The 22,569-nt window shown below is 39.4% G+C and overlaps 1 protein-coding gene across 2 annotated transcripts in view; it reads right to left on the minus strand.

Moving 5' to 3' along the window:
- The window catches only part of erbb4b (erb-b2 receptor tyrosine kinase 4b), a 323,074-nt gene that overhangs the window by 66,579 nt on the left and 233,926 nt on the right, over positions 1-22,569 (minus strand). For both annotated transcript variants that reach the window (XM_085766219.1, XM_085766220.1), the window contains exons 11-15: positions 21,282-21,372; positions 18,004-18,203; positions 12,364-12,496; positions 7,172-7,265; positions 914-1,068 (exon numbers count right to left, since the gene is read on the minus strand). In XM_085766219.1, the coding sequence (XP_085622345.1) occupies positions 914-1,068; positions 7,172-7,265; positions 12,364-12,496; positions 18,004-18,203; positions 21,282-21,372 (673 nt within the window). The remainder of the gene's footprint in view (positions 1-913; positions 1,069-7,171; positions 7,266-12,363; positions 12,497-18,003; positions 18,204-21,281; positions 21,373-22,569) is intronic.

Genomic DNA, 22,569 nt, shown 5'->3' on the forward strand with positions numbered 1-22,569 from the left:
TATAAAAGCCGAATGCACTTAGAGTGTGATTGAGAATTTTCTGCTGGTGCTCAGTGACTCCAGAAAGTACTACAGGGAAACTCATTTAAGTATCCTTGTGAAACAGGTGGTGCTGGAAGCTTGGTGATGTGGTGATTACCCGTAGGGCCAGTTTCTGAGCTGTGGCAGGTGAGCGCACCAGTAACATAGTAGTAAAAGTTTCCCACGTTGGTCAAGCAAGCTGCTTTGCTAACCGCACATTATACAATTAGCCAGAAGTTAGCACAGATTCAACAACATATTTATTATTTTGTCACAAGACTGACCATAAACCATGCCAGAAACACCTTGGACTCTGGCAGAAGTTTATCATATTGGTTTGAATAAAATTGGGACATCTGGTTGGTTCTGGTTGAAACTTGCAAGATGTGATCAAATCCACTGAGTACAGTGTAATAACTAATTCTGGACTGAATCAGACTGATTTATCTGATGTGACCAGACTTATGTTTTAGGTCGGATACTGTACTTCAAACTTTGCAGTAGGTTTGACGTGGAATAGGAATTAAAGAATGAGTTTTAGTGGGACTTTTGTGTATTCCTGCATTTTTTTGGTGAAAGTCAGGTACTTTTGTGTGTAAAGTAAGGTCTGTATGACAACTACTGTAATCATCCAATTGATTTTCCTTATAATTAACCATCATCGTCACACAACATTAGACAGGAAATGTTCTATGTTTGTTTGGTTTTATTTAGCAAAATGGGAATTTGGTTTAATTTATACTTAGTGGTTTGGTTTCAATTATACTCCACTTATACTTTACAGATAGAAGGGAAAGTACTGTATTTTGTTTTTGAAAAATTAACAAAAATGTTGCGTAATAGTGGCATAATGAGCATTAAACCAGACCGGACTTTTCCTGACTTCACTTACCCCTGGGTGCAGTTGATGTGGCAGGGATGGCATTCGTTGTTGGCTTCAGCATACTTGAAGATGAAGCTGTTGGCACCTTGAAGGCCATCGGGGCACTTTTCCACACAGTTTGGACCGTCTTTGAAATGAAGGCATTTCACACAATGCTCTGGGCCCTTTGGGGAGTTAGAAAACAGTGATTCTTAATGAAATGTACATGGAGCTGATGTATAAACAGTAGCAAGGTGTTCGGCTGCAATTTGATATAGCACTAAGAACTATAAATATTTCATTTCTATTATGAAGATAATGAATCAAAGCATGAGTCATTTCTACTGGATGTGAGTTTTAAAACTGCATCATGGCACAAGTCCAACGATTAAAGACTATCTGGTTTGAGAAAAATAAAAGTTTAAAGTACTTGGCAGTAAGTGGCAAGTGCCATTCAAGACAACTCAGACTTTTCTTGAAAACTCTGACTTCTTCATGACTGGTGGGTGTAGTGAGAGAAAACATGTCTTTTTGTCATTACTGAGTCTGGCTTTCTCAGGACAACTCTCACTCAGAGATGTTTAGGTGACAGTTTGTACTCAAGTTTTGACCTCATGCTTTCCCTGTGTAAAGAGAATAACTAGTTGACATCATGGAGTCAGACATAAAGGACAAATCTGTTGCAAATTTAAAGGATGAGGTATCTGCTGTAGCCTCAGATTATAAAACAGACTGATTGATGGGTATATTTCTACATGATCGACTTGCGTAGTGCATCTTGATAGATTAAATTGTTGTGCTTGCACCTGTGCAGGAGTGAAAGCAAAAGAGAGATAGCACGAAGCAAAAGACTGAATGTGAGAGCGGTGAGAAGAGAGACAAGCAAAGTGAAAAAATAAGTACTGTCGAGTAATAAGGGGAAGTGAAGGAGAGAGAGTGGACGTGGATGCAGCATAACAGAGACGAGGAGAGAGTCAGTAAGAGCGAGAGAGATATGGTGTGAACAGGAGGGAGAAAACGAGAGAACGAGGGACGAGAGGGAGAGAGCAGACGAGACACATAAAGCAGTGTGAGCGGAGCAGGGAGATAATAACCATCGCTCACAGCACACACAATGACCATAACAATCCGCCTAGAACAGGATTTATGGAGCTAATATAGGCGAGGGAGGAGGAAGGGGAGGAGAAGAAGAGAGGCAAAGAGCTTTCCCAGACAGGCCTGGTATCATCTACAGGCCTAAAGAACATCTCATTGACAAACAGCACAACCACACACAAACTGTACGTTAACACAGTGAATGGGAATCACATCAACAGCCGTGAATTTCACTCACATGGATGGCTAGATTGTGGACAAATACAAAAAATGGGTGTACAGTGCATACTGTATGTTAACACATACTGCGTATATGACAAACATAGGTGAGTGAGAAACTCACATATACACACACACACACACACACACACACACACACACACACACACACACACACACACACACACACACACACACACACACACACACACACACACACACACACACACACACACACACACACACACACACACCACACACACACACACACACACACACACACACACACAGGAAGGAGGATATCACAGACAGTAGATGATGATACTGAAGGTGGATAACTATGCTTTGACAAATGGAGGAGTGACTGTGAGAGCAGTCTGTAGATGAGTTTGTGTGTGTGTGTCTATAGGCCTATACTAACTAATGCCTATGTGTGTGTCCTTTTAACTTCCATGCAATTTTGTGTGTGTGCGTGCGTGAATGTGCATTCACTTTGGTATAATTATGCAAATTGAAAGTCTCACTGCTCTCACTGGCTTTAGTGTTGAGCCAGCCACTTTTATGAGTGTCTTCCCACCCATAGCTATCCCTGTGTGTGTGTTTATGTTTGTGTATATCCAATAATCCCTTCACACCAGCAAGCTAAATTATGTGACAGAGCAAACAAACAGTGTTTGGACCAGCGGGTGACTGGGGCATCCAAAAAATGACAGGGATGCACCGTGTCCAAAGTACCCTGCTGTAAATTTAAATTGGTCTGCTTGTGCTTTCAACGTTGACATTTGTGTGCCATGATGTTGGATATGTGTGTCTACAGTACGTGTGTAGGTATGGCTTCAGCCTTTTCCCTCCTTTCCATGCGCAAACCATACAAGTATCCCAGGGTGCCTGACCATTATTCTTCATGGTGTCAGAGCTCATAACATAGACGTTTAACAGGCAGCCACATAAAAGGCTTTTCAAAGCATAGTCAGGTATATCAGGAAGGATTTATAGGATATTTTACAATAATGCACAGTCCAAGACCTTACACTAATCTACTGAAGTCTTGAATAATCATACCACAAAATAATGTTAAGCATTAATGATGAGGCGGAGAGATGAAAAGAGGGCAGAGGAGACATGGTAGATAAGACACAGTGGGGAGATGAATGATGATAGTTGGCATTTTAACTCAGAGGTCATAAAGGAATAGAAAGCCAAATGTATTTCATCTGGATGCTGCATGTGAAATTGTGCTTTGAAAAATAAATCTATTGTAAAGTACACTTATAGTAATGTAAATGTGTAACTATATGAATGCATGTACTGTACATGCACATGTGCAGGCATGGATATTTCTGCTATATACAGTAAGTGACCATGAAGCTCTTAATATATTGCTAGAAAGAAAGAGGAAGAACATGACTTGAACTTGATAGAAAGAAACGTAAAGTGTCACCCTCAAATATACAGTTATGCAGAGGGCACTTGTAGAAATCTACATTATAAAGGCTTTGACATTTTTCTTCAAGCTCACCAGGACAATGGAGACGAGAGAAACTATAAAACAGAAGTGGAGGGATGAGATATGTCCTTCTCCATTCTGAACAGATTTTGTACATGGCCGCTGTAACAATCTTCTCTATTTGTAACTTCATGTTTTGAAGTCAAACAAATATTGTCTTTGCAGAAAACTACAGTAAGGTACTGAATTCAGTATAGTATTTGTTTTGAGCTGCCCTGAGGAGAACAAAGTCTTTAAATAAATGACTGATGTATGACCACTCCACTCTTTCAGTGAGGACACAATGATTGGGCTCGATCAAAAGCACTTAAGTGTGTTTGTGTTCGGTGATCAGCAGAAGAAACTACTCCAGATCTACCACCACCACCTGTTCTGTCCACAACAAAGCCTGTATTATCTCTGATCTCTCTCCACACAAGGCATTAGGCCTATAGGCCTATCAAATCACTGTGTTAAGTCTAATGTGATTTCTACGAGCACTGTAGCCATAACATGATTGCTGTAATCCATTTGTGAGTCTGTGCTGCACATATGACGTAAATATGTGGTTCAACAGTTTACACTGATACATTTTCATTATAAACAGCAACACATTTCTCTCTTTGCTTCTCTCTCTCTCTCTCTCTCGCTGTGACTGTAAAACTAACAGCAAACACATTCAGAAGTGTAATCAGTGGCCAGACTATGTTCAGAGGTGACGTTTGTTTTGAATGAATGGATTATGATGAGTGAGGATAAAAACAGTCACCAGGAAGAGGTTTGGATGGATGACAGGCATACCGCTGGGGGACAAGACCACTTTGATTAAAAATTTCCGGAAAGACTGTGGTTTTGATTAAATGTAATTTAACCTCTTGTCCATGAAGTCATTATGAACTTTTCCTGCATTGAAAGAGACCACAATCTCTGGCTAACCTTGACCAAGCACAATGAATGCCTAGTAGTGCAATACGTGTAATATGTATAGAAGGTGTCTTGACTTCCTGTCCTAGTTTCTCCTGTGTGCTGATGTCACCCTGATTGTTTTCACCTGTGTCTTTGTCTCCCCCTGTGTATTTAAGTCTTGTGCTTAGTGTTTGCGAGTTTGTCTTGTTTGTCACGTCAACCATTGCAAGCTTTTCCTTGTTAGTTTCAAGTCGAGTCTGTGGTTTTTGTTCTTGTTCTTTGCTTGCCCTGAGTGCAATAAATGTGAGTTCTAAACTGCACTATCGTTTGGAATTGTGCACTTGAGTCCCCTGCCACTGAGCCGTGTCAATATGGTTGTAGTCAATACAGGTTTATATTACACTATGAGATAGTATGAGATGAGATAGTCTGAGAAGACAAATACGTTGTCTATAAACATATCACTGATGTGTTCAGTGTCAATGTGTGTGCATGCTCACACACACGCATAGGGTAAATAATTTTATGTATACTTTTTATTTATTTGTATATTGTTGTATATTTGGTTTCATGAGTTGTATTGTGTCATTGATTCCTAATGCTTTGGCAACATAGTTCTTTTAACTGTCATGCCAATAAAGCGAATTTGAATTGAATTGAATTGTATTCAACATGATATCCTCGTTTTTGGATGACAAGATTGTTAATAAGAATATACTGAAACATTCACTTTAAAATCTGTATCTCTGTCTGTATAAATAAATAAATAAATAAATGAATAAATAGAGGCTGAACATTGCCTCAAATGATTTTGCATCAAAATATCAGTGGGTAGGATTTCCAGCAGCGAGCATAAAGCCACCTGAATACCAGCCTCATCTCACCAGAAAACGTACAGTGGCTTCAGGAAACAGAAAATCGTGTCAGGCCACCTCCAGAGTCAGAGTCTGGATCCTCTGCTCTGGGCTACTGTAGAAACATGGTAGTCCAATGTGGAGGGCTTCATGGAAGAGGAGCTGCACCTTTATGACAGGCTTATTCCAAGCCATTAAAAACATACCAGTTCATTGGTACAAGTGGTTACAGTATGCACTAATCAAATCATAATTGCTCCACCTAATCCCTCACACTGGGACTTTGGTTTACACAGGTTAAAGAATATCTAACAGTTCTTTGAAGTGTTTGCTCTAAACCTTTTAGCACTGGTGTAAACTCCAAGTCTCTGTCTGTGTTTTATTCTTATAGCACCCACCTTACCATCACTTGTCAAAGAAAGGCAAATGCAGGGCTGTGAAGTATCAAGTGAAGAACAAAGTTGACCAAATCACACAAACAAATCTCTTCCAATAACAACAAATATGTATTTGAAAAACCAACAACCACAGATGTGCCTCACACACAAATATTATGGTGGTTTCGGGGAAAAAAATAGTTCCACACTTGAAAAGTGTGAGCAAACTATCTGACAGAGTGTGATGGGACACAAAAGACAGCAAAAGACAGCACATGGCCCTCTGGCTTGTATGTGTCGCAAAACATCCCTCTCTATCAAACAGCAAGATAAGATTTCAAGAGAAAGCACAGGATCAGGGGCCTCATGTGCCTGTGGGTGGAGGGTTTACAAGAGGCAAACAGAAATGAAGGTCAGAGATATTTTTTTCACTGTGGCATTTTTTTCTAATGTACAGTTGCTTCCAAACAATCTGTCAGCAAGCTGCTGTGCTCCTCTAAGAGTCTGTGAAATGCAAAAGTTTGTTGCGGGCATAAATGGCTTTTGAAGAAAAAAAAAAGAAAAAGAAAAGAAAAACAATTATGCTTCGGGAAAAAAAGACTTTCCTAATGTCACCTGGGATTGGCATTAACCTAACCACCCCCCACCCGACCTTCAAAAGGATAAGCGGTATGGCTAATGGATGGACAAAAGAAAAAAAGAACATGTCCTTGAATGAGTGCCTGATGGTTCACATAAAACAAAACCAGAATTACTCGATACAAATGCACATGAACTGAATACACACACTTCGAGGATTATAACGCAGTTAGTGCTGATCTGAGCTAAAACAATCAGTTTTGCCTTGGAGTCAGAACATGAGACATAATCAATAGTGAAGCTGAGAGGCTAATATAAAGTGCTAATACACTAATTAATCATTGTTGGAGATGACCACAGGGAATGTCTGCAGCCCCAAGTAATTTTTTGGTTTGTGGAGAGTGAAGCAGTGTTCTTTATGGGGGGGATTTGTTGATTATTGTTGGAAGACAAACTTTAAAAATTGTCTGGTAAATCTGGTAAAAAGCATAAATCTTAATTCACAAAAGGCAGCCCTTTTATGTCAGCTTTCTGTTCACTGTCACGTTATAACTTAGATTAGTCTTGGGGTGTGGCCTCTGCAGTTTGTCTTTCAACGATGGCATCATGCCACCATGTGTATTTCTTTTTATGTTAATGGTATTCCTCTTTAATGATGAGATAGAATGAAATGAAATGTAAAAAAGCTGCTCAAACGATAGCCCTCTTTGCTGTTGACGACAGTGAGTGAGTCAGTCTGCTTCACTAGTGCTGCCTACAGGGGGAAGCTTACCGGACCGTGGCAGGTCAGAGAGTCATCGTCGGCTCGCTCACACTGGGCATCACAGTCCACGCACATTGACCCATTGGCATACTCTCGAATATCCCTGAGAGAGGTGGAGGGATGGAGGGATTGAAATGGGTGGGGAGCAAAGAGAGTGAGAGACAAGAGGAGAAAAACATTATTTGTGAAAGAGGCTTTGTGTCTTCAGCCTGTACAGATGTTTGTATCAAATGTGTTCATTTGCTTTAGCTGAAGGGAGGCACTGGGCAATAAACCATCTATCTCCTCCATTTCATGTCATTTAATCATTCAACATATTTATCTTAAACCAAGCTTTGCCAAGCAAGATAATGAAGTGGAAAAAAAAGATTTTCAATCAAATCAAAAACAGTGAAAACTCCTCCCATTATTCAGGTGTCATAACAGTCAGTGGCTGGAGCTCTAACAGGAGGCTAATGTTGAGAGGACACACACACAAAAAAGTTAACAATAATGATATAATATAATATATAATATAACAGCAATAATACCGCATCAACCTATGCCATAAATAAACAAATAGGTGATAAATGAAAATAATAAACTTATATACAAATCAGTAGAGTTTCATGGGATCAGATATTACACTTCATTATCATTTTCATTGTTTCACACTTGTAGTTATCAGCTACTCTCCCTTCTACAGTGGCCATATTAACGAGCTTTGATCCTGTTGAGCACAAGTTTGTGAATGATCCTTTTCAGTCATTCATGTCTGAGTCAGTTCAGGGTTCACGGTAACACTTTCAAAGCTAAGAATACTGCAGGGAACGATGAAGAGGAAGTGTTAGTAGTGGATAGATTTAACCTTGTTTGTTACAATATTATACATTATGTTATGTTATTATGTATACTACAAATACATTATGTAGCCCTAGACACACACATACACACACAGAAACCTTTTTACCCACAAGCATTGTAGCTAATTAGCTAACTGTAATACTGATAGCATCACTCAGGGGGTCGACACAGTTGAAAGGTGCAATACCTGCTAGGGGTGTAACGTTTTCAAAAATCAATTAAATTAAGTGCCTTGTTATTCAATTTCTACAATCCCCTTATTGTAGTAGAACACCAGAGTGGCCTCCAAAAGTCATTAAATTTGACCACAGTGCGACTGAGTTGGCACTTTGCCTTTGTCACTATAGGACAAGGAGAAAGACTTTTGGGTCCTTCTCTTTTGATCAGGGAAAGAAAACTGAACGTTCTATCCTGGCAATAGAAAAAAAAAGAAAAAGTCAGCCCAGTGGGATCTAAATCAAATTAGTATTAATTATGCTTCATCTGGCCTTCAGAAAACCTTCCAGGAGGCTAGGGAGCTAAGCTTTTGTCTGGGTGTGTGCTGGTTGAAATAATAAAGGCTGCTGTGTCGTTGGAAGATATCATTGACGCTTAGGACTAAAGACTGTGGAACAGTGTTCTGCTCTGCTCTGTTTTCCTGTATTTTCTCTGTTGCAGGACAACGATGCAGCGACACATGTACCATGAATATTAAATCTGTAGTAGCTGGGTGTGATGAAAAATACACTTTCATTTCAAAAGGCTTTTACACATAATTATCACTGCCAAACCATTGCGTTGACACGTACAAGTAAAAACACCTGTATGTTATTTTGAACAATAACATCCAAATTGTTGTGACTTTGTAAACATTTTCAACAGCCATTCAGAAAGCATTTCAGATATACAGCAATTCAAGCTTCTTGCCATTTTGCTGCTGCCTGGCCCATGCTGTGTTGTCAATATACTCAGGTGAGATGAAAGAAAAGTAAATTCACAACACAATAAATACTGCATGCTGTGTAGGGATTTCTTTTCTTGCCCTTGTGCTGCTGCAGCTAATTCCACACAAACTAGGTCTCACCTTTTTTTCTTTTCTTCTTCTTCTTCTTTCTTTCTTTTTTTTTTTTTTACAAAAAGAAGAGTTTTTCTGGAGTCAGATTTTGATATGTTTTGTTTCTATCTCCAGTATGATTCATTTTGTTAATACTGTAGGAGTTTTGACTGGTACCACTGTGTCCTTAGCTGCCTGTCCTTTAAGTTTTTGTAATACACCTGATTTGAAGTTGTCTAGACTCTCATGCAATCAAGGTGGTGCAACACAAACTTGGACTATAGGCCTGAAGAATTATAAATAATAAATAACTACAGGCAATAATTATAAATAATTCATATGAAATTATAATACAAGTGTGACTCAGTGCACTACAATGTGTGACAATGCTAAGAAGGTGAGGGGTTGATATTGCGTTCAGTAAAGCCCTGTTTGGCTGTGCTGGTGACCCTGATGGTGTGGGTGGTGCTGACGTGCAGGTGGACAGGTAGGCAGGGCGTGGCCCCGTGCGCAAGCAGTGACTGTGACACGCAGTGACACGCCTAGCCCCCCTGCCCTAACAGCACCTTCCGGTCCTCCTCAATCTTCTCCAATGCGGCCACCAAAACTTTTTTGATCAACTTGGGACTTTGAACATAAAAGCATCTTTCCAGCTGTTCGGCAAGGCAAAATGTCATTAACACAACTCACTGGGGGAGCAGGTCTCATCAGGTGCCGAGCATAAAGCGATACTTCCTCTAAAGTCAGGGGACCCCGATCATTTTGACACTCAGCAGGGGAGCCTTTTAAACCACCAGTTACCACCACATCTTAAATTGTTATTTTCGCCCTCTGGCTCTTAATATCATTCATAGTAAACAGAAAAAAAACTGCTGAATTTGAAAGCTGGAACAAAGAGCCTTGGGCTGTTCTTGAACTGAATTTTAACTTTTGATTAGCAGGTTGTGCAGCAGGTCTTCCTCGGGGCAGGGTGGGAATAAAAAGTCGGCCCAGGACTTGTACTGACCCATCAAAACCCATCTGACACATCCGGCCTGTGTAACACTTCACAAGAATCATGTAGTAAAAGGAATATATACTGTATATATATATATATATATATATATATATATATATATATATATATATATAATAAATAAATATAGAGAATGTGTCCTTAGAATTGGAAGCAGACAATGAAACAGTAAATGCAACACCAGACATATTTGATTTTTAGATTCTAGATTTTTTTTTTGATTGAATTTCCAATTAAGCAAGAGCAAAAAAAGTTTAGTATGAGTTATTCCTCATACTTATGACAAATAAACCTCTGACTGTTATGTCTGTAGACTGTATTTACTGGGAGCTGCGGTTTCAAACCCACAGCTGCTGTGTTCCTCCTGTTTCCTGTCCACTCGTGTAGTCACAGAGTTGAATTTAACATCTTCTCTCTCTTTTCAGACACAGTTTTTAGTTTCTTGTACTTGATATTTTGATCCATGTAAAATGAACCAGCAACAGTCCAGTGCAATGATAAAGATACAAGCACATAAACAATAAGCAGATGGACAGAGCTGCAAGACTGAACTGAGTGTCGTTTGCTGTGGTGCAGACATGATGGAGGGGATGGCCTCACAGAACCACCTTGGCTGTGATGTCTGCTCCACTGGGCCGATCACCACACGCAGCACTATTGATCTCTCTTACTTTTCCGCTCCCTTCCTCAGCCTTGCAGCCCAGCAACCAGCCCGGCCCAACAGGAATCTTTTAAACTGATATCAATGGATTGTGTTTTTTTCCTTGATATGATCAGTGGAGCACTTTTTACTTCTGCCTCACTCTCTTGAAACATATTGTCAAGGTTCAATACTTGACATAGAAAACAACTCGATCTTCAATCCACAATGCTAATCTGTATGTTATGGTATCAAAGAAGAGTGACAGTGAAAGAAGTAGGCAAAATCTGCATTTTTGATCTTTCCATCACTGTATATATGCAAAATAAATATTTTTTTTCACATTCTTGTGGAAACATTAGCATGAGTTTCATTTTAAAATGAAGCACCCAACATAGGCATGCAGATCAAAAGGGATGATCCACCACAGTTAAAGTAGGTCTGCTGAGCTACATGATATTACCGCAGTGTGTCTCTGCTAAAGACCAGGAACCTGTTACCTGACAACTCAGTGGAAAACCAAATGTCATCCTGATACACAGAACAATGACACACACATGCATACACCGTTTATACCCAAAAATGAGCACAGGTTTGTGAATCATGTCCAGTATTTCATGTATCTGTCTTCGCAATTTAAAATTCCCTGAGGCATTGGCACAGGGCTGTATTACCTTTTACTGTAGTTCCTTGATGTGATGAGGTGAATGTTTTCTCTAAGCACATCCAATGCTTAAAAAGGCACTCGTTGGTTACCATAGAGACTTGGAAGAAACTTTCCATTGTAGCTTATATATCCAAGGTCTTTGTGTAGGTCTATGCCTGTCTGTGTGCAGCTCTATTCACATGCTATATAAAATGTATTGAACGCAATATGTCCCTTGCTTGAGTGCACTTGAGTCTCAACATTAACTGTAGATGCTGAAGAGTATAATTAATTGCACTGTTTTGAGGGCGAACGATTGATAACAGCTGTGAGAACCCATTGAAATATAAAGTGCTTATTGTTTGGGTTGTGTAACACTGTAATTGGCTAAAAAAAAAAATCAGTTCATTGCAATACTACTTGACCATCTCTGTGACAACCTTACAATTTTCTTTCTTCTTTACATTATGCCATTGATAATAAAATGGCCTTTTTAACGGTGACCTTATACACAAGTGTCCAGCTAATGCTTTATACTGTAACTAGCAGCACCAGAACATAACAAACAAGAACAAAAACTAGCCTGTTTTGTATCTTGCAGGAACCTTGCACCACATAATTAATAATGCTCTTCCTTTCTGAAGGTTCATGTTTTATCCAATAAAAAAAATGTATTTTTAATGCTGTTAGCAGAGGTTTTCTTAGTTTTCACATAAGTTGGTTCACCTTCACTATTTAACATTTGAATGCAACCTTGACACATTCTCAAGGAACTGTTTTACATGTATGAAATGGGGCTTTGTTGACGTGAAGCAAATCTATTCTTGTTACTATTTTCATTATTATCTAATGCCCACTACAGAGGTGATACCTGTGTACAACAGAATTCAATTTTCAATTTCAATCAATTTTCGCATGTCCTTGTGTTTTGTCTTGTTTTTTCCCCCTCTATTCCCTTGGGTAGCAAAAATACTGTTATGATTATCTGAGTGTAGGTGTACATGCACATGCATTACTCGCTCACCCTTCGTAAAGGTTGCAGCTATCCACACAGGTTCGTCCATGGCTGAAGTATCTGCAGGAGAGGCACTGGTCTGGGCCAGGACCCCAACATCCTGCATCTGAACACAGCGGGTCACACACCATGTGCTCCTTGGCTGCTCAACACAAACATACACAAAGACAAAGAGTATTAAATACGACATTGTATGACATTCACCTTGAATGCAGTTGTGTTTTAATGACTCTGTGTTCGTACAGAGAACAAACCCTACATTGTGAATTGAATTCTTTGTATATGAAATGATATAATCTAAGCTAAAATAATCACATTATACATGAACAGACATGTTGGTGCGTGCTAAGGCATACGTAATATGCAAAGGGTTCACTTCTGCATTAAGTGACGCCGCTTCCACAGAGCAGCTGCTTGTTTAAGTTGGCTTGTGAAAGGTTTGTTTTTGTGAGATGACTTTTCGCAATGGCAGGAGTAATTGCAGCATGAGAGAGAAATGGGTGTCGAGCTCAAACACATGCTGAGGAACTGTGATATTCCTATTCAGCAAACAAGAAATTGTTAGACAATATGCATTGAGCAATCACAGAATAATTAGCCTCCCGGAAGAAATGAAAGGTCGCCTGGTACTGTATGTTCTATGTTTGTATAAATAGTCTGTATTCATATGTGGTGCGTGTACAGTATTGTGTGATACGGCTCACTGTCAAGCGAGCAAAGGGGGGAGTGTATGCTGAGCTGCTTCATTAAAAGAATGCTGAGCAAATGGTGACAAAGCACTGATGGGACCCAGAAAGCACCTGCTGATGCCCGACAGACTTGTTTATTTAAGTTAGGCTTACAAAAAAGGAGGGCAGAAAAAAAAACACTCTATTTATTTGAAGTCTACTCTAAAATGTTCACTCCAAAATTGTTTCCACACATTTCTCATTGTTGGTGAAATTCAAATATATATACTCAACTGACACTGATAATTAATAACGATTTACTAACAACTTGGAGGGGGGGGGGGGGAATCTGTCATCTGCTTTCAACAATTCATACATGAGCACAGTACTTTAACTATGTTAGCCATGTAAAGCAAGACTAAAAGCCACAAGTGTGTGTAGATTTACAAAGATACAAGTGTACAAATCGTTGGTTTCATTTAATCTGAATTGCATTTAGTCATAGAAAGAAAATACCTCTTTCTCCTTCCCCATTCATAGTGAACAATTTGTATGCTGTTCTGTCTGTTTCTGAGTCTGTTTCTTCTGTAGCACCAACAGACTCAGGCCATTACATCTACCCTGCTCTATTCTCTTCTAGTGTCTGTATCTCTTATCTCTCTTACGCTCTTTTGTCCCCCTTCAGTACTCGGTTCTACAAAGGCTGGTACATCTGAGATTATTACAGCGACAAAATGAGAGTGTTGAAGTAACACGGTGACAGCACTGCAGAAAGACTTGGAACTTTTATCATCCCATCTGCGTCTGACGTGATTTCCCCCTTGTCGGTGGATTTCAGAACTACAACTGCCGGCCAAGATCTCTTCTCTTCTCTTCTCTTCTCTTCTCTTCTCTTCTCTTCTCTTCTCTTCTCTTCTCTTCTCTTCTCTTCTCTTCTCTTCTCTTCTCTTCTCTTCTCTTCTCTTCTCTTCTCTTCTCTTCTCTTCCTGTTTCAAGGTCTTTGCATGTAAGCCAGGGGCTATGCTTAGGCATCAGCCATACCAATCGTTATAATGCTTAAAATTTCAGGCATAAGGATGCATATGGAGAAATCAAGTGGTTCTTTTGCGAGCTGAGGATGAAAGCTTTGCCTTTCACATGAGACAAAACCACCTCTAGGGTTTCCTGTGCCGTAGGGAAACTGACCAGGCAAAGTGGAAGATAAGGAGGCATGATGGGTGCTGAAAAAAGGAAATAAACAAGGGAGGGGGAGAGGTTGGATGGCTTTTTAACTATACAGCAGGATCAAAAAGATACCAACTTCAGATGTTTCTGACACGGTTGGAAAACAAAAGCCCATGGGGTTTGAGCTGACAGGTGCCTTTTTGAATCCCATGTGAGACAGGATAACTGTGATAAGGGTTTGTAACTGGAGGAAAGGAAGAAGAAAAAAGAGCAAAGAAAATATGACTCGAAAATCAAAAAGAATAGAAAATAAAGCAATAAAGAAACACGCAGTGAACAAACACAAACCTGTCTGTGAACTGCACTGGTGGTTAACAGATTAGTGTAGGTGGAACTCTCGTCTGCACTATTGGCCTCTCTCACCTCTGTGTCAAAGGCACAACTGAAAATAAAGCGTGGTCGCTACAGAGTGTGGGGATGAGTATTTTATTTGAATAATACATCATGTAGAATAATATGAATTAACATTTTAGATTTTTGAAATATTAGAGAAGACTGTGTGGCATACTTTGTTCAAATGTGTAAAGAAGCTGTGTCAAAGACTTGTTATAATATAATCACTCGAAGCTGTGAAGCTCCAGAATGATATCACCTTGGACACTTCTGATTGGCCAAATTGTCATGTGACAAAAGATCTTTTATTTCTAAACTGAGCTGCATTGTTTCCATCTGCAGGGGTATTTCTTACAAGTCAATCATGGCAATTTTGCTTCAAGTTGAGCTGCTAACACTTACAGTATGTTGTCTAAGTAGGGCACCTGTTTGTTTTCAATGGGCCTTTTATATTCAGCAGAGACTTTGACTAGAAGAAAACACACACAGGTGTTTGTAAGAACATCAACAATAGCTCTGATGCATTCAAGTGAAAATGAAGCAGCACTCATCAATCTGACTATTTACACCTGTGCAATTCCTACTGTAACATGTCAAAATGTCCCCAATGACACAGGCTTTTCATCACCTTGGTGCTATTCTATGTCTTTTTAAAGTATCAGAAACAGCAATTAGGTAGACTTAAGTAATTAAACCAAAACTGAGTGCAGAGAATAATAAAAGCTCACAAAGGCTGATTCCCAATGTGTATTTTTAATTTTTTCTTTTTTTTTAATAATATTTTTAAAAATATGTTGATCAAGTATGAAAAGTGTACATGTACCAGAACAGTGCTCCTGGACAGTGAATTTGTCTGCCATAATGTACAGACCCTATCAAAAACACACGTTTTCGTGTTTCCTGCCTGATTAGACCTCTGTGTGTTGAGCTTTGCACCATGTCATAATACCATGACAAAGTTGCAATTCATCAGGAAGAGTCAGGAAGATGTGCAGAACAAGAGCCAGACTGTGTGTATGTGGTGCTTGGCCTTTAAAGGCATCAATGAGAAGGCTATGGATATGAAACCGCTCTTTCTGGAGACGGTTTGTTCTGCTGAGTGCATTCAAGGCGCTGTTACTAGTGCACTTTCTAGCCTAAGGATTGACCTTTTTGATGAAGTATGTGAAGAAAACAAAATGTTTTTCTCTCTCCCCAAGGGTCAGACTTTACAAACATCATTATAAGACACTGACATTTTATTGCTAATGAGCCATCACTCAACAATATGTTTAAGGACTCTATCATCACCTCTAAGAATCTGTTATGTGACTGAATCCTTGGATCTACTGTAATTCTAGCTCTCTTAATATTTTATTAATTTTCATAAAATTCTTTATATATATATATACACATTTTCCTTAAAAACAATCCATTAATCCAAAGCAAAAACCAGACAGACTTGAAGGGGGCAACCCATTAAGACGAGGCTGTTATAAAGTCAGTCAAAAACATACAGCCTAATATCATATTGACGTTTGCCTCAAGGGGCTTTACATTCTGTGCAGTATGTGACACCTTCCCATGAACTGGTTATGAAGAACCTCTAAAAGAAACCCCCTTTAACTGAAAAATGAAAATAAAAAAAGGGGGATGGTTGATGTGACATAAGTTTTGATGTGTTTTAAATGAATTTCAATCATAATTTGACAAAAACAAATATTCTATAATATTTGCTGCTGACAGCATCTACCATCTTTACACCCTAACCTATGCAACTTATACTTCATCTTATATGAAGTGCAATTATACAGTAAAAATTGGTTACAGTGGTTTCAGGTTTCTCCAACTACCTGGTGATGTTTCTACAGTTCATCACTATTAACCATAAAATAAATAGACACATGCAGACTGCTTGTCCTCTGTCTGTGCTGTCCTGTGCAAGACCTGCCCTTTTCCAGTCGCTGCTATGCTCAGTCAAGTGTACACACACACACACACACACACACACACACACACACACACACACACACACACACACACACACACACACACACACACACTCCGATGCACACATGCAGAGCCATGCCAAGGAGAGCAGTGTGTGACTCTTAAGTCACACCCAAAGTCTTCAAAGTCACTGAAGGGCATGAGTATGTCTATGTGTGTGTGTGTGTGTGCGTGTGCTCAACATTAAGGAACCGCCCAGGGGAAAGGAGCACATGAACAGTGAAAAGGTGCCAACTCAATAATGCAAATACTGGCTCATTAATGAACATTATACATAAATGAATAATGTTTTAACACTTGTGGCAGTGATATAATAAAAGCGTGTCCATTTGTAGAAATATAATTTTTATCTCAAGAAGTTAGTTATTTTTCTTTAACTTGGCCAAACCTTGCATTCTATGAATAGTTCGAATGGTCTAATTATGGGTTTGTTTTTGTAGTTGTCATCATAAATTTGGGAGATAATAGCGTCCAAACATTGCAAAAGCCTAATCTCTTTCTACTATTATATGTTTAGTGTGTCAGTACTGTCTAGTGGCATTGTGAAATTATTACAAAAAACAAAAAAGCTTTTTCCCTCAAGCTCTTTCCCTCAAAATATCCAACTTGATTTCTGTTTTGAAAACAGATCTAAAAGACTTAATTTGATGTTTTGTCAGGTCAGCAAATTCTTTCAGACCACTTATGTTTGAACCTTCTCATCTAGATCTAAAGCATCTATAACCCATTTATACTGTAAGTGTGAACAAGTTCGTCAAAGCAGGAAACAAGAAAAGAACCCCCTCATGGTGCCTGGAGCTGCACAATTGATGTTGAATGTGAGATTGGAATATAAAAAACACTGTATAAAAATACAGTTGATAACAGTGAGGATTAAATCTAAAAACAGTCAAAATAGAAAATTCATATCATATCATTCAACAGCTGCAGTATAAAGACTTTATCAGCTCATGGTTTAAATATGTTTCCTTTTGAAGATAAGGTAAGATAATGCAATCTTTCCACTTGGACTGTTGGGAGAGAGGATGTGCGCTAACTTCTCATCAATTTAAACATGCTAGAATTTTACCTGCTGGTGACATATAAGGACTTATATTAATTTCGTCAGTGTTGTGAGTGTGAAACTGAGCAGCTGTTATTTATAGTAGTAAGCAACTGTTCATTTCATTCCTGATGAAACAACATGATGGCTATACTGTTGAAAATCTGGAAATTAAGCTCAAGAACCAGTATATTTCTTTGAATGAATTGTGATTACATCTTCAATCTTCATACTGTATTTGTCTCTTGTGCATGTTTTACTGCGACAGCATTGATTAAACATGTAAATACAGATGACGATGATGCTAACACATGGCAAGACAGTGCATAATAACTAAAAATGAGATCGGCTGATTTTAGTTTTTGACGTTGGTTGTTGATTCTATGAACTTACAGCACTCCTGTGGGCCTCGGTTGTTGCGGACAAGAACCTTCTGGTTTGCAGTGCGGAAGAGTCTTGTCCAGTTGACAGTGTTGTAGTAGCAAAGCTGGCTGTTCTCTGCGATGTGGACATTCCCAGCGCTGATCTCTCTGAGGGACTGAAGCTGCAGTGATGAGATCCCCTGCTGCTTTAACACCAGCAGGGAGATCCCACTGAAGGGGAAGAATTGGGTGCAGGTGAAGAGAGATACCAAACAGGAATTGAAGGAAGATGGGAGGAGACAGGATGAAGTGGATCAGGGAGAGGAAGAGGGGACAGGAGGGAAAAGGAGGGAACACAGGAGAAGAGATGGATTTACTTTACAGCTGGTGATGATTGAGTCAGTTTTTTAGTAAAACCCATATCATAATTCTGCCATATCACCAAGTGGTCTGTTTGTGATGGTTATATGACTCATATTCCCAACTTTATTCCAAAAAATGTGTACATGTAAAAATGGTATTAATTATTGCCACTATGACCTCATTTTGTATAAAATAACCACACAGTAATTTCAACATGAACCAGTGTGTAATAATAATAATAATAATAATACATTTAATTTAGAGGCGCCTTTCATGACACCCAAGGTCACCTTACAGAGCATGAGAGAGCATAAAATCTTAACAACATTATTAAAAACAAGACATTGTGGAAAAACAAAAACAAACAAACAATCAAGACAGTGACCAGTTATAGGTTGTGTGCGAGTTTGAACAGGTGAGTTTTGAGTTGTGACTTGAAGGTTGTGATGGAGTCTGACTGTTTTATGTGTGGGGGGAGGGAGTTCCAGAGCCTGGGTGCTGAACAGCTGAATGATCGGGCACCCATGGTACTGAGGCGTGATGTGGGGATAGATAGTAGTCCAGCAGAGGTTGAGCGGAGGGAGCGTGAGGGAGTGTATTCTTGGAGGAGGTCGCAGAGGTAGGTGGGGGCTAGGTTGTGGAGAGCTTTGTAGGTGAGGAGTAAGGTTTTATATTGGATGCGGTATGCGTGTATTCCATTAATTTTATCAAACTTCTAACACTGCTTAATTCTGGTTTTTAGTTGGGTTTTTTTTTCATTACATTTTTCTGTATGCCATGGCAACACCATTATTTTTCATTCTTTCTGTAGGCTGCTCATTCTTCTTTTTTGTCTTCAAAGCCTACCCCCACCCTCTCCCAAAAGCCCCACTTGCACAGTTTAGAAATGACAGGAGGCCAGTGGGGTGTCAGAGCCATCAGATAGACAGAGGGTATGCAAGATCAAGCACAGGGCAAGGGTGGGTGGCAGCCTGTAATTTGTACTGCAGCCTGCTGTTTCCATCTGCAGGTGGATGACACACAAGCACACACACTCACGCCCTCATGTGCGCACTCAGACACACATGCACACATGCACACACACACACACAAAGACACTGCAACAGCCAACAGTCCACAATATGCATTCAGCCGCCTGCACACACTTTTCCATCCAAATGTCACAGCTAATTACCTACGGACAAATCGCTAAAAATTAAATGAAAATTAATTATGTTCCATGAACTTGGTATGGCTAAATATGCTTGCTTATTAAATGTCAAAACAAAAATTCACAAATGGTGTTTCAGACACAGTGATCATACAGAAACATGACCACTCTAACCACATGTATTATTCATTTGCAGATAACATAAATAAGCTACTACTAGACACACATATTATTTACCCATTTGGAACAGCACTACTCTCTTTTACCTTCAGATTGCTATTACAGTTTTTTTTTCAATTGCTAACAAGCATTGGATGAAACTGAAGTCACATTTCCAAAACTGTTAAAGCAGAAGTAAGCGGAATATTTGTGTTAACATAAGTCTTAAATAGTTATATCTTCCGACGACAATTGCTTACATAGAGTGTCTGGTCCGAAACACGGGTCTGTCAGTCACTCTGCTCTGCTGTAAGCCGAGGAGAAAACGTCTTGTATACTTCCTTGTATCCTACAACCTTTATCCAATGAGGAGAGAGAACGGCATGAAGGGCTGTGTGTGCAGCCAAGGGATGCGCGTGAATGCGGTGACGTAGGGACGAGGACCAATAGATCCATGACGAGGGCGGGGGCTGCTAACTAACGAAGTTAGCCAAAACGATCGCTTACTTCTGCTTTAACACAGTCTGCATTTCCATCATGCATCTCAGCTAAACATCATCTCATCCCCAACAACACCAACAGAACACTTCATACTGTACAAGTCTCAAAATAAGCTCATTCATCTACACCACTGGCAAAAAATCTCACTCTGGAAACAAACATTGAACTACAAAATATTAACAACAGTGAGCATTACATGAAATATATTTTATCTTTTAGGTTTGAAAGTTTTTTTTTTCAGATAAATCAGCATTTTATCATCAAAAAACCTTTTAGCACTTCACTGGGTGCACTAAATTATTGTATGTTGTATTATATATTGTAACTAGAATGAATCAGCAACACAGCATTTAGCTTCGATTACAGTAAATGTATTGTGCATGGTGATTTACAGTTCCCACGAAAAATAGATTTTACTGTAAATACGTAAAAAAAAATTAAAGCTGCTTCACAGCGGTGGTCGGGGCCAGGCAATTTTGGACAAATTCAGGCAATTCTAAGCAACAAGAGACAAAGTACGAAGACAAAAAGATCATCAGCATTACAACATCCCTTCTGCCTCAGCTGAGGTTTGAACTCACAACCTCTGACACCAAGAACTATGCCCAAACTCATTGGCTAGAGGTGAATCCCAGTGTGTTTCACATGTTTTAACATGTTTTGATCAGCATAAGCAAACCAGACCAGTCGGTGACTGCAGCAGAGTGGTCAAATACCACATTATGTACAGTTTATACCCTACAACAACAAATGTTGTCTTTCTTGACCTCTTGACCTCTGCTTGCTAGCGATTGAAAAGAACTATAAGTCTACAGCAAAATTTGGTGCATGTCACACCCTTTTGACGACGTTGTTTAAATGTCAAATCCAACAAAATATTTACTGGTAGTGCTAATATTTTATAGTGCTGTAAAAGTTAAGTGGAGATTGTGGAATAATATATATTCAGGTGCTTCAATTTTGTAATTAATAGCTGTCAAAACATTTTGGTTACCTGTACCTTAGTCACTGATTGAATTGAGTAAATTGGTGAATTTACACTGAGCTCTGATGGAGGCAGTGTTAACACCACTACAATATAAATTACATTCATCATTTAAAAAAATATCATCCCAGCAAGGCTATTATGTTCTCACCTGTACAGCGCTCTTCCCCCAATAGTTGCCAGGTTGGAGAAAACGCTCAAGTCTGTCATGTTGTCAGGCCAAGACTGGATGTTCAGAAAGCCTAAATGGACACACACATACAAAACACACATGCACACATGCACACACAGTGACAGAGGTTATAATGACTCACTACTACTGACAGACTAGAATCAGCTGTCTATCATGTCTTCTGTTTCACACATTGACAAGAATAAAATGAGAAGAGAGAGTTGGCATCTTTCTGAAATTAGCAACATGCCAGGGACCACAGTAACCACACCACCTGAGCCTCATCTGAAAGCAGCCAAACACTTCTAACCCAGAAGTATGTTAGAGGCACAGCAACTCCACAGAGGAGTTTGATACCAGTGATGGTGAGTGTGAAGTTTGGTAAATATCAATATTTTCACATTTCCTTTATCTGCCTCTCTACTGTTGAATCATTCAGATGCTTAAATGAATAGCTAAAAAGGGTGGCTGTGGCTCATTTAATATTTTCAATTATGGATTCAGAAATATGAAATATTTACTACAGGAATGGTAGGGAGGTAGAATCCCAAAGCCAAAGCCAATGCCAGAGAACAAACAACAGTTTGATGAGACTATAAAAGCAGGGAAAATTGGTGGGAGACTTGAGCAGAGATGCACACACACACACACACACAAAAATTTCCCAAATACCTTCTTCATAAAAAAAAGAAACCACAACACAAAACTAAGAGCTGCTGTTGTAGCGCCTTCCTGACAAAGGTGGAGTAGAAGGAGGTTGTGGTTGGGTGAGAAAAACTGTGTGGTGCATTCTCCAATCAATGAACAGTATCTGAGCCCATTATATTGAACAGCGTGTTTCCCTCCCACGGGATGCATAATTTTGTTTGTTCAGAGAGGGGGGTTGGGGTAAGGTTTGGGGGGTGAGGGGAGTTGCGTGGAGGGAAGGCCGCTCATCGCATGTTGACAAGAGAGCAATAACCTTCAGTAGCACCTTTATCAGTTCGTGGACATCATTGTTTGTTACGTCAATCCCCGCTGATCAGTGGCAACGTCTGAGCGAATGCTTATTAAGAGTCTTTGATGGTGAAATGAAAGGGAGAAAAAAAGTCAGGTTTGTGATTGTGAGGAATCACACACCACGGCTCATGCAAATGGACATGAGCTGAAATTGATACATAGACCCACACTAGAGCTATTCTTTTTCTGTGAAGATATGTATAAAAAAATAGACTAAGTCCAATGTTATTAGGTTTTCCTAAAATGGAAAGTGATAGATTTCTAAGAA

This window comes from Trachurus japonicus, chromosome 21 (genome assembly GCF_045865225.1).
Source record: "Trachurus japonicus isolate A0001 chromosome 21, Traja_1.0".
NCBI lineage: Eukaryota > Metazoa > Chordata > Actinopteri > Carangiformes > Carangidae > Trachurus > Trachurus japonicus.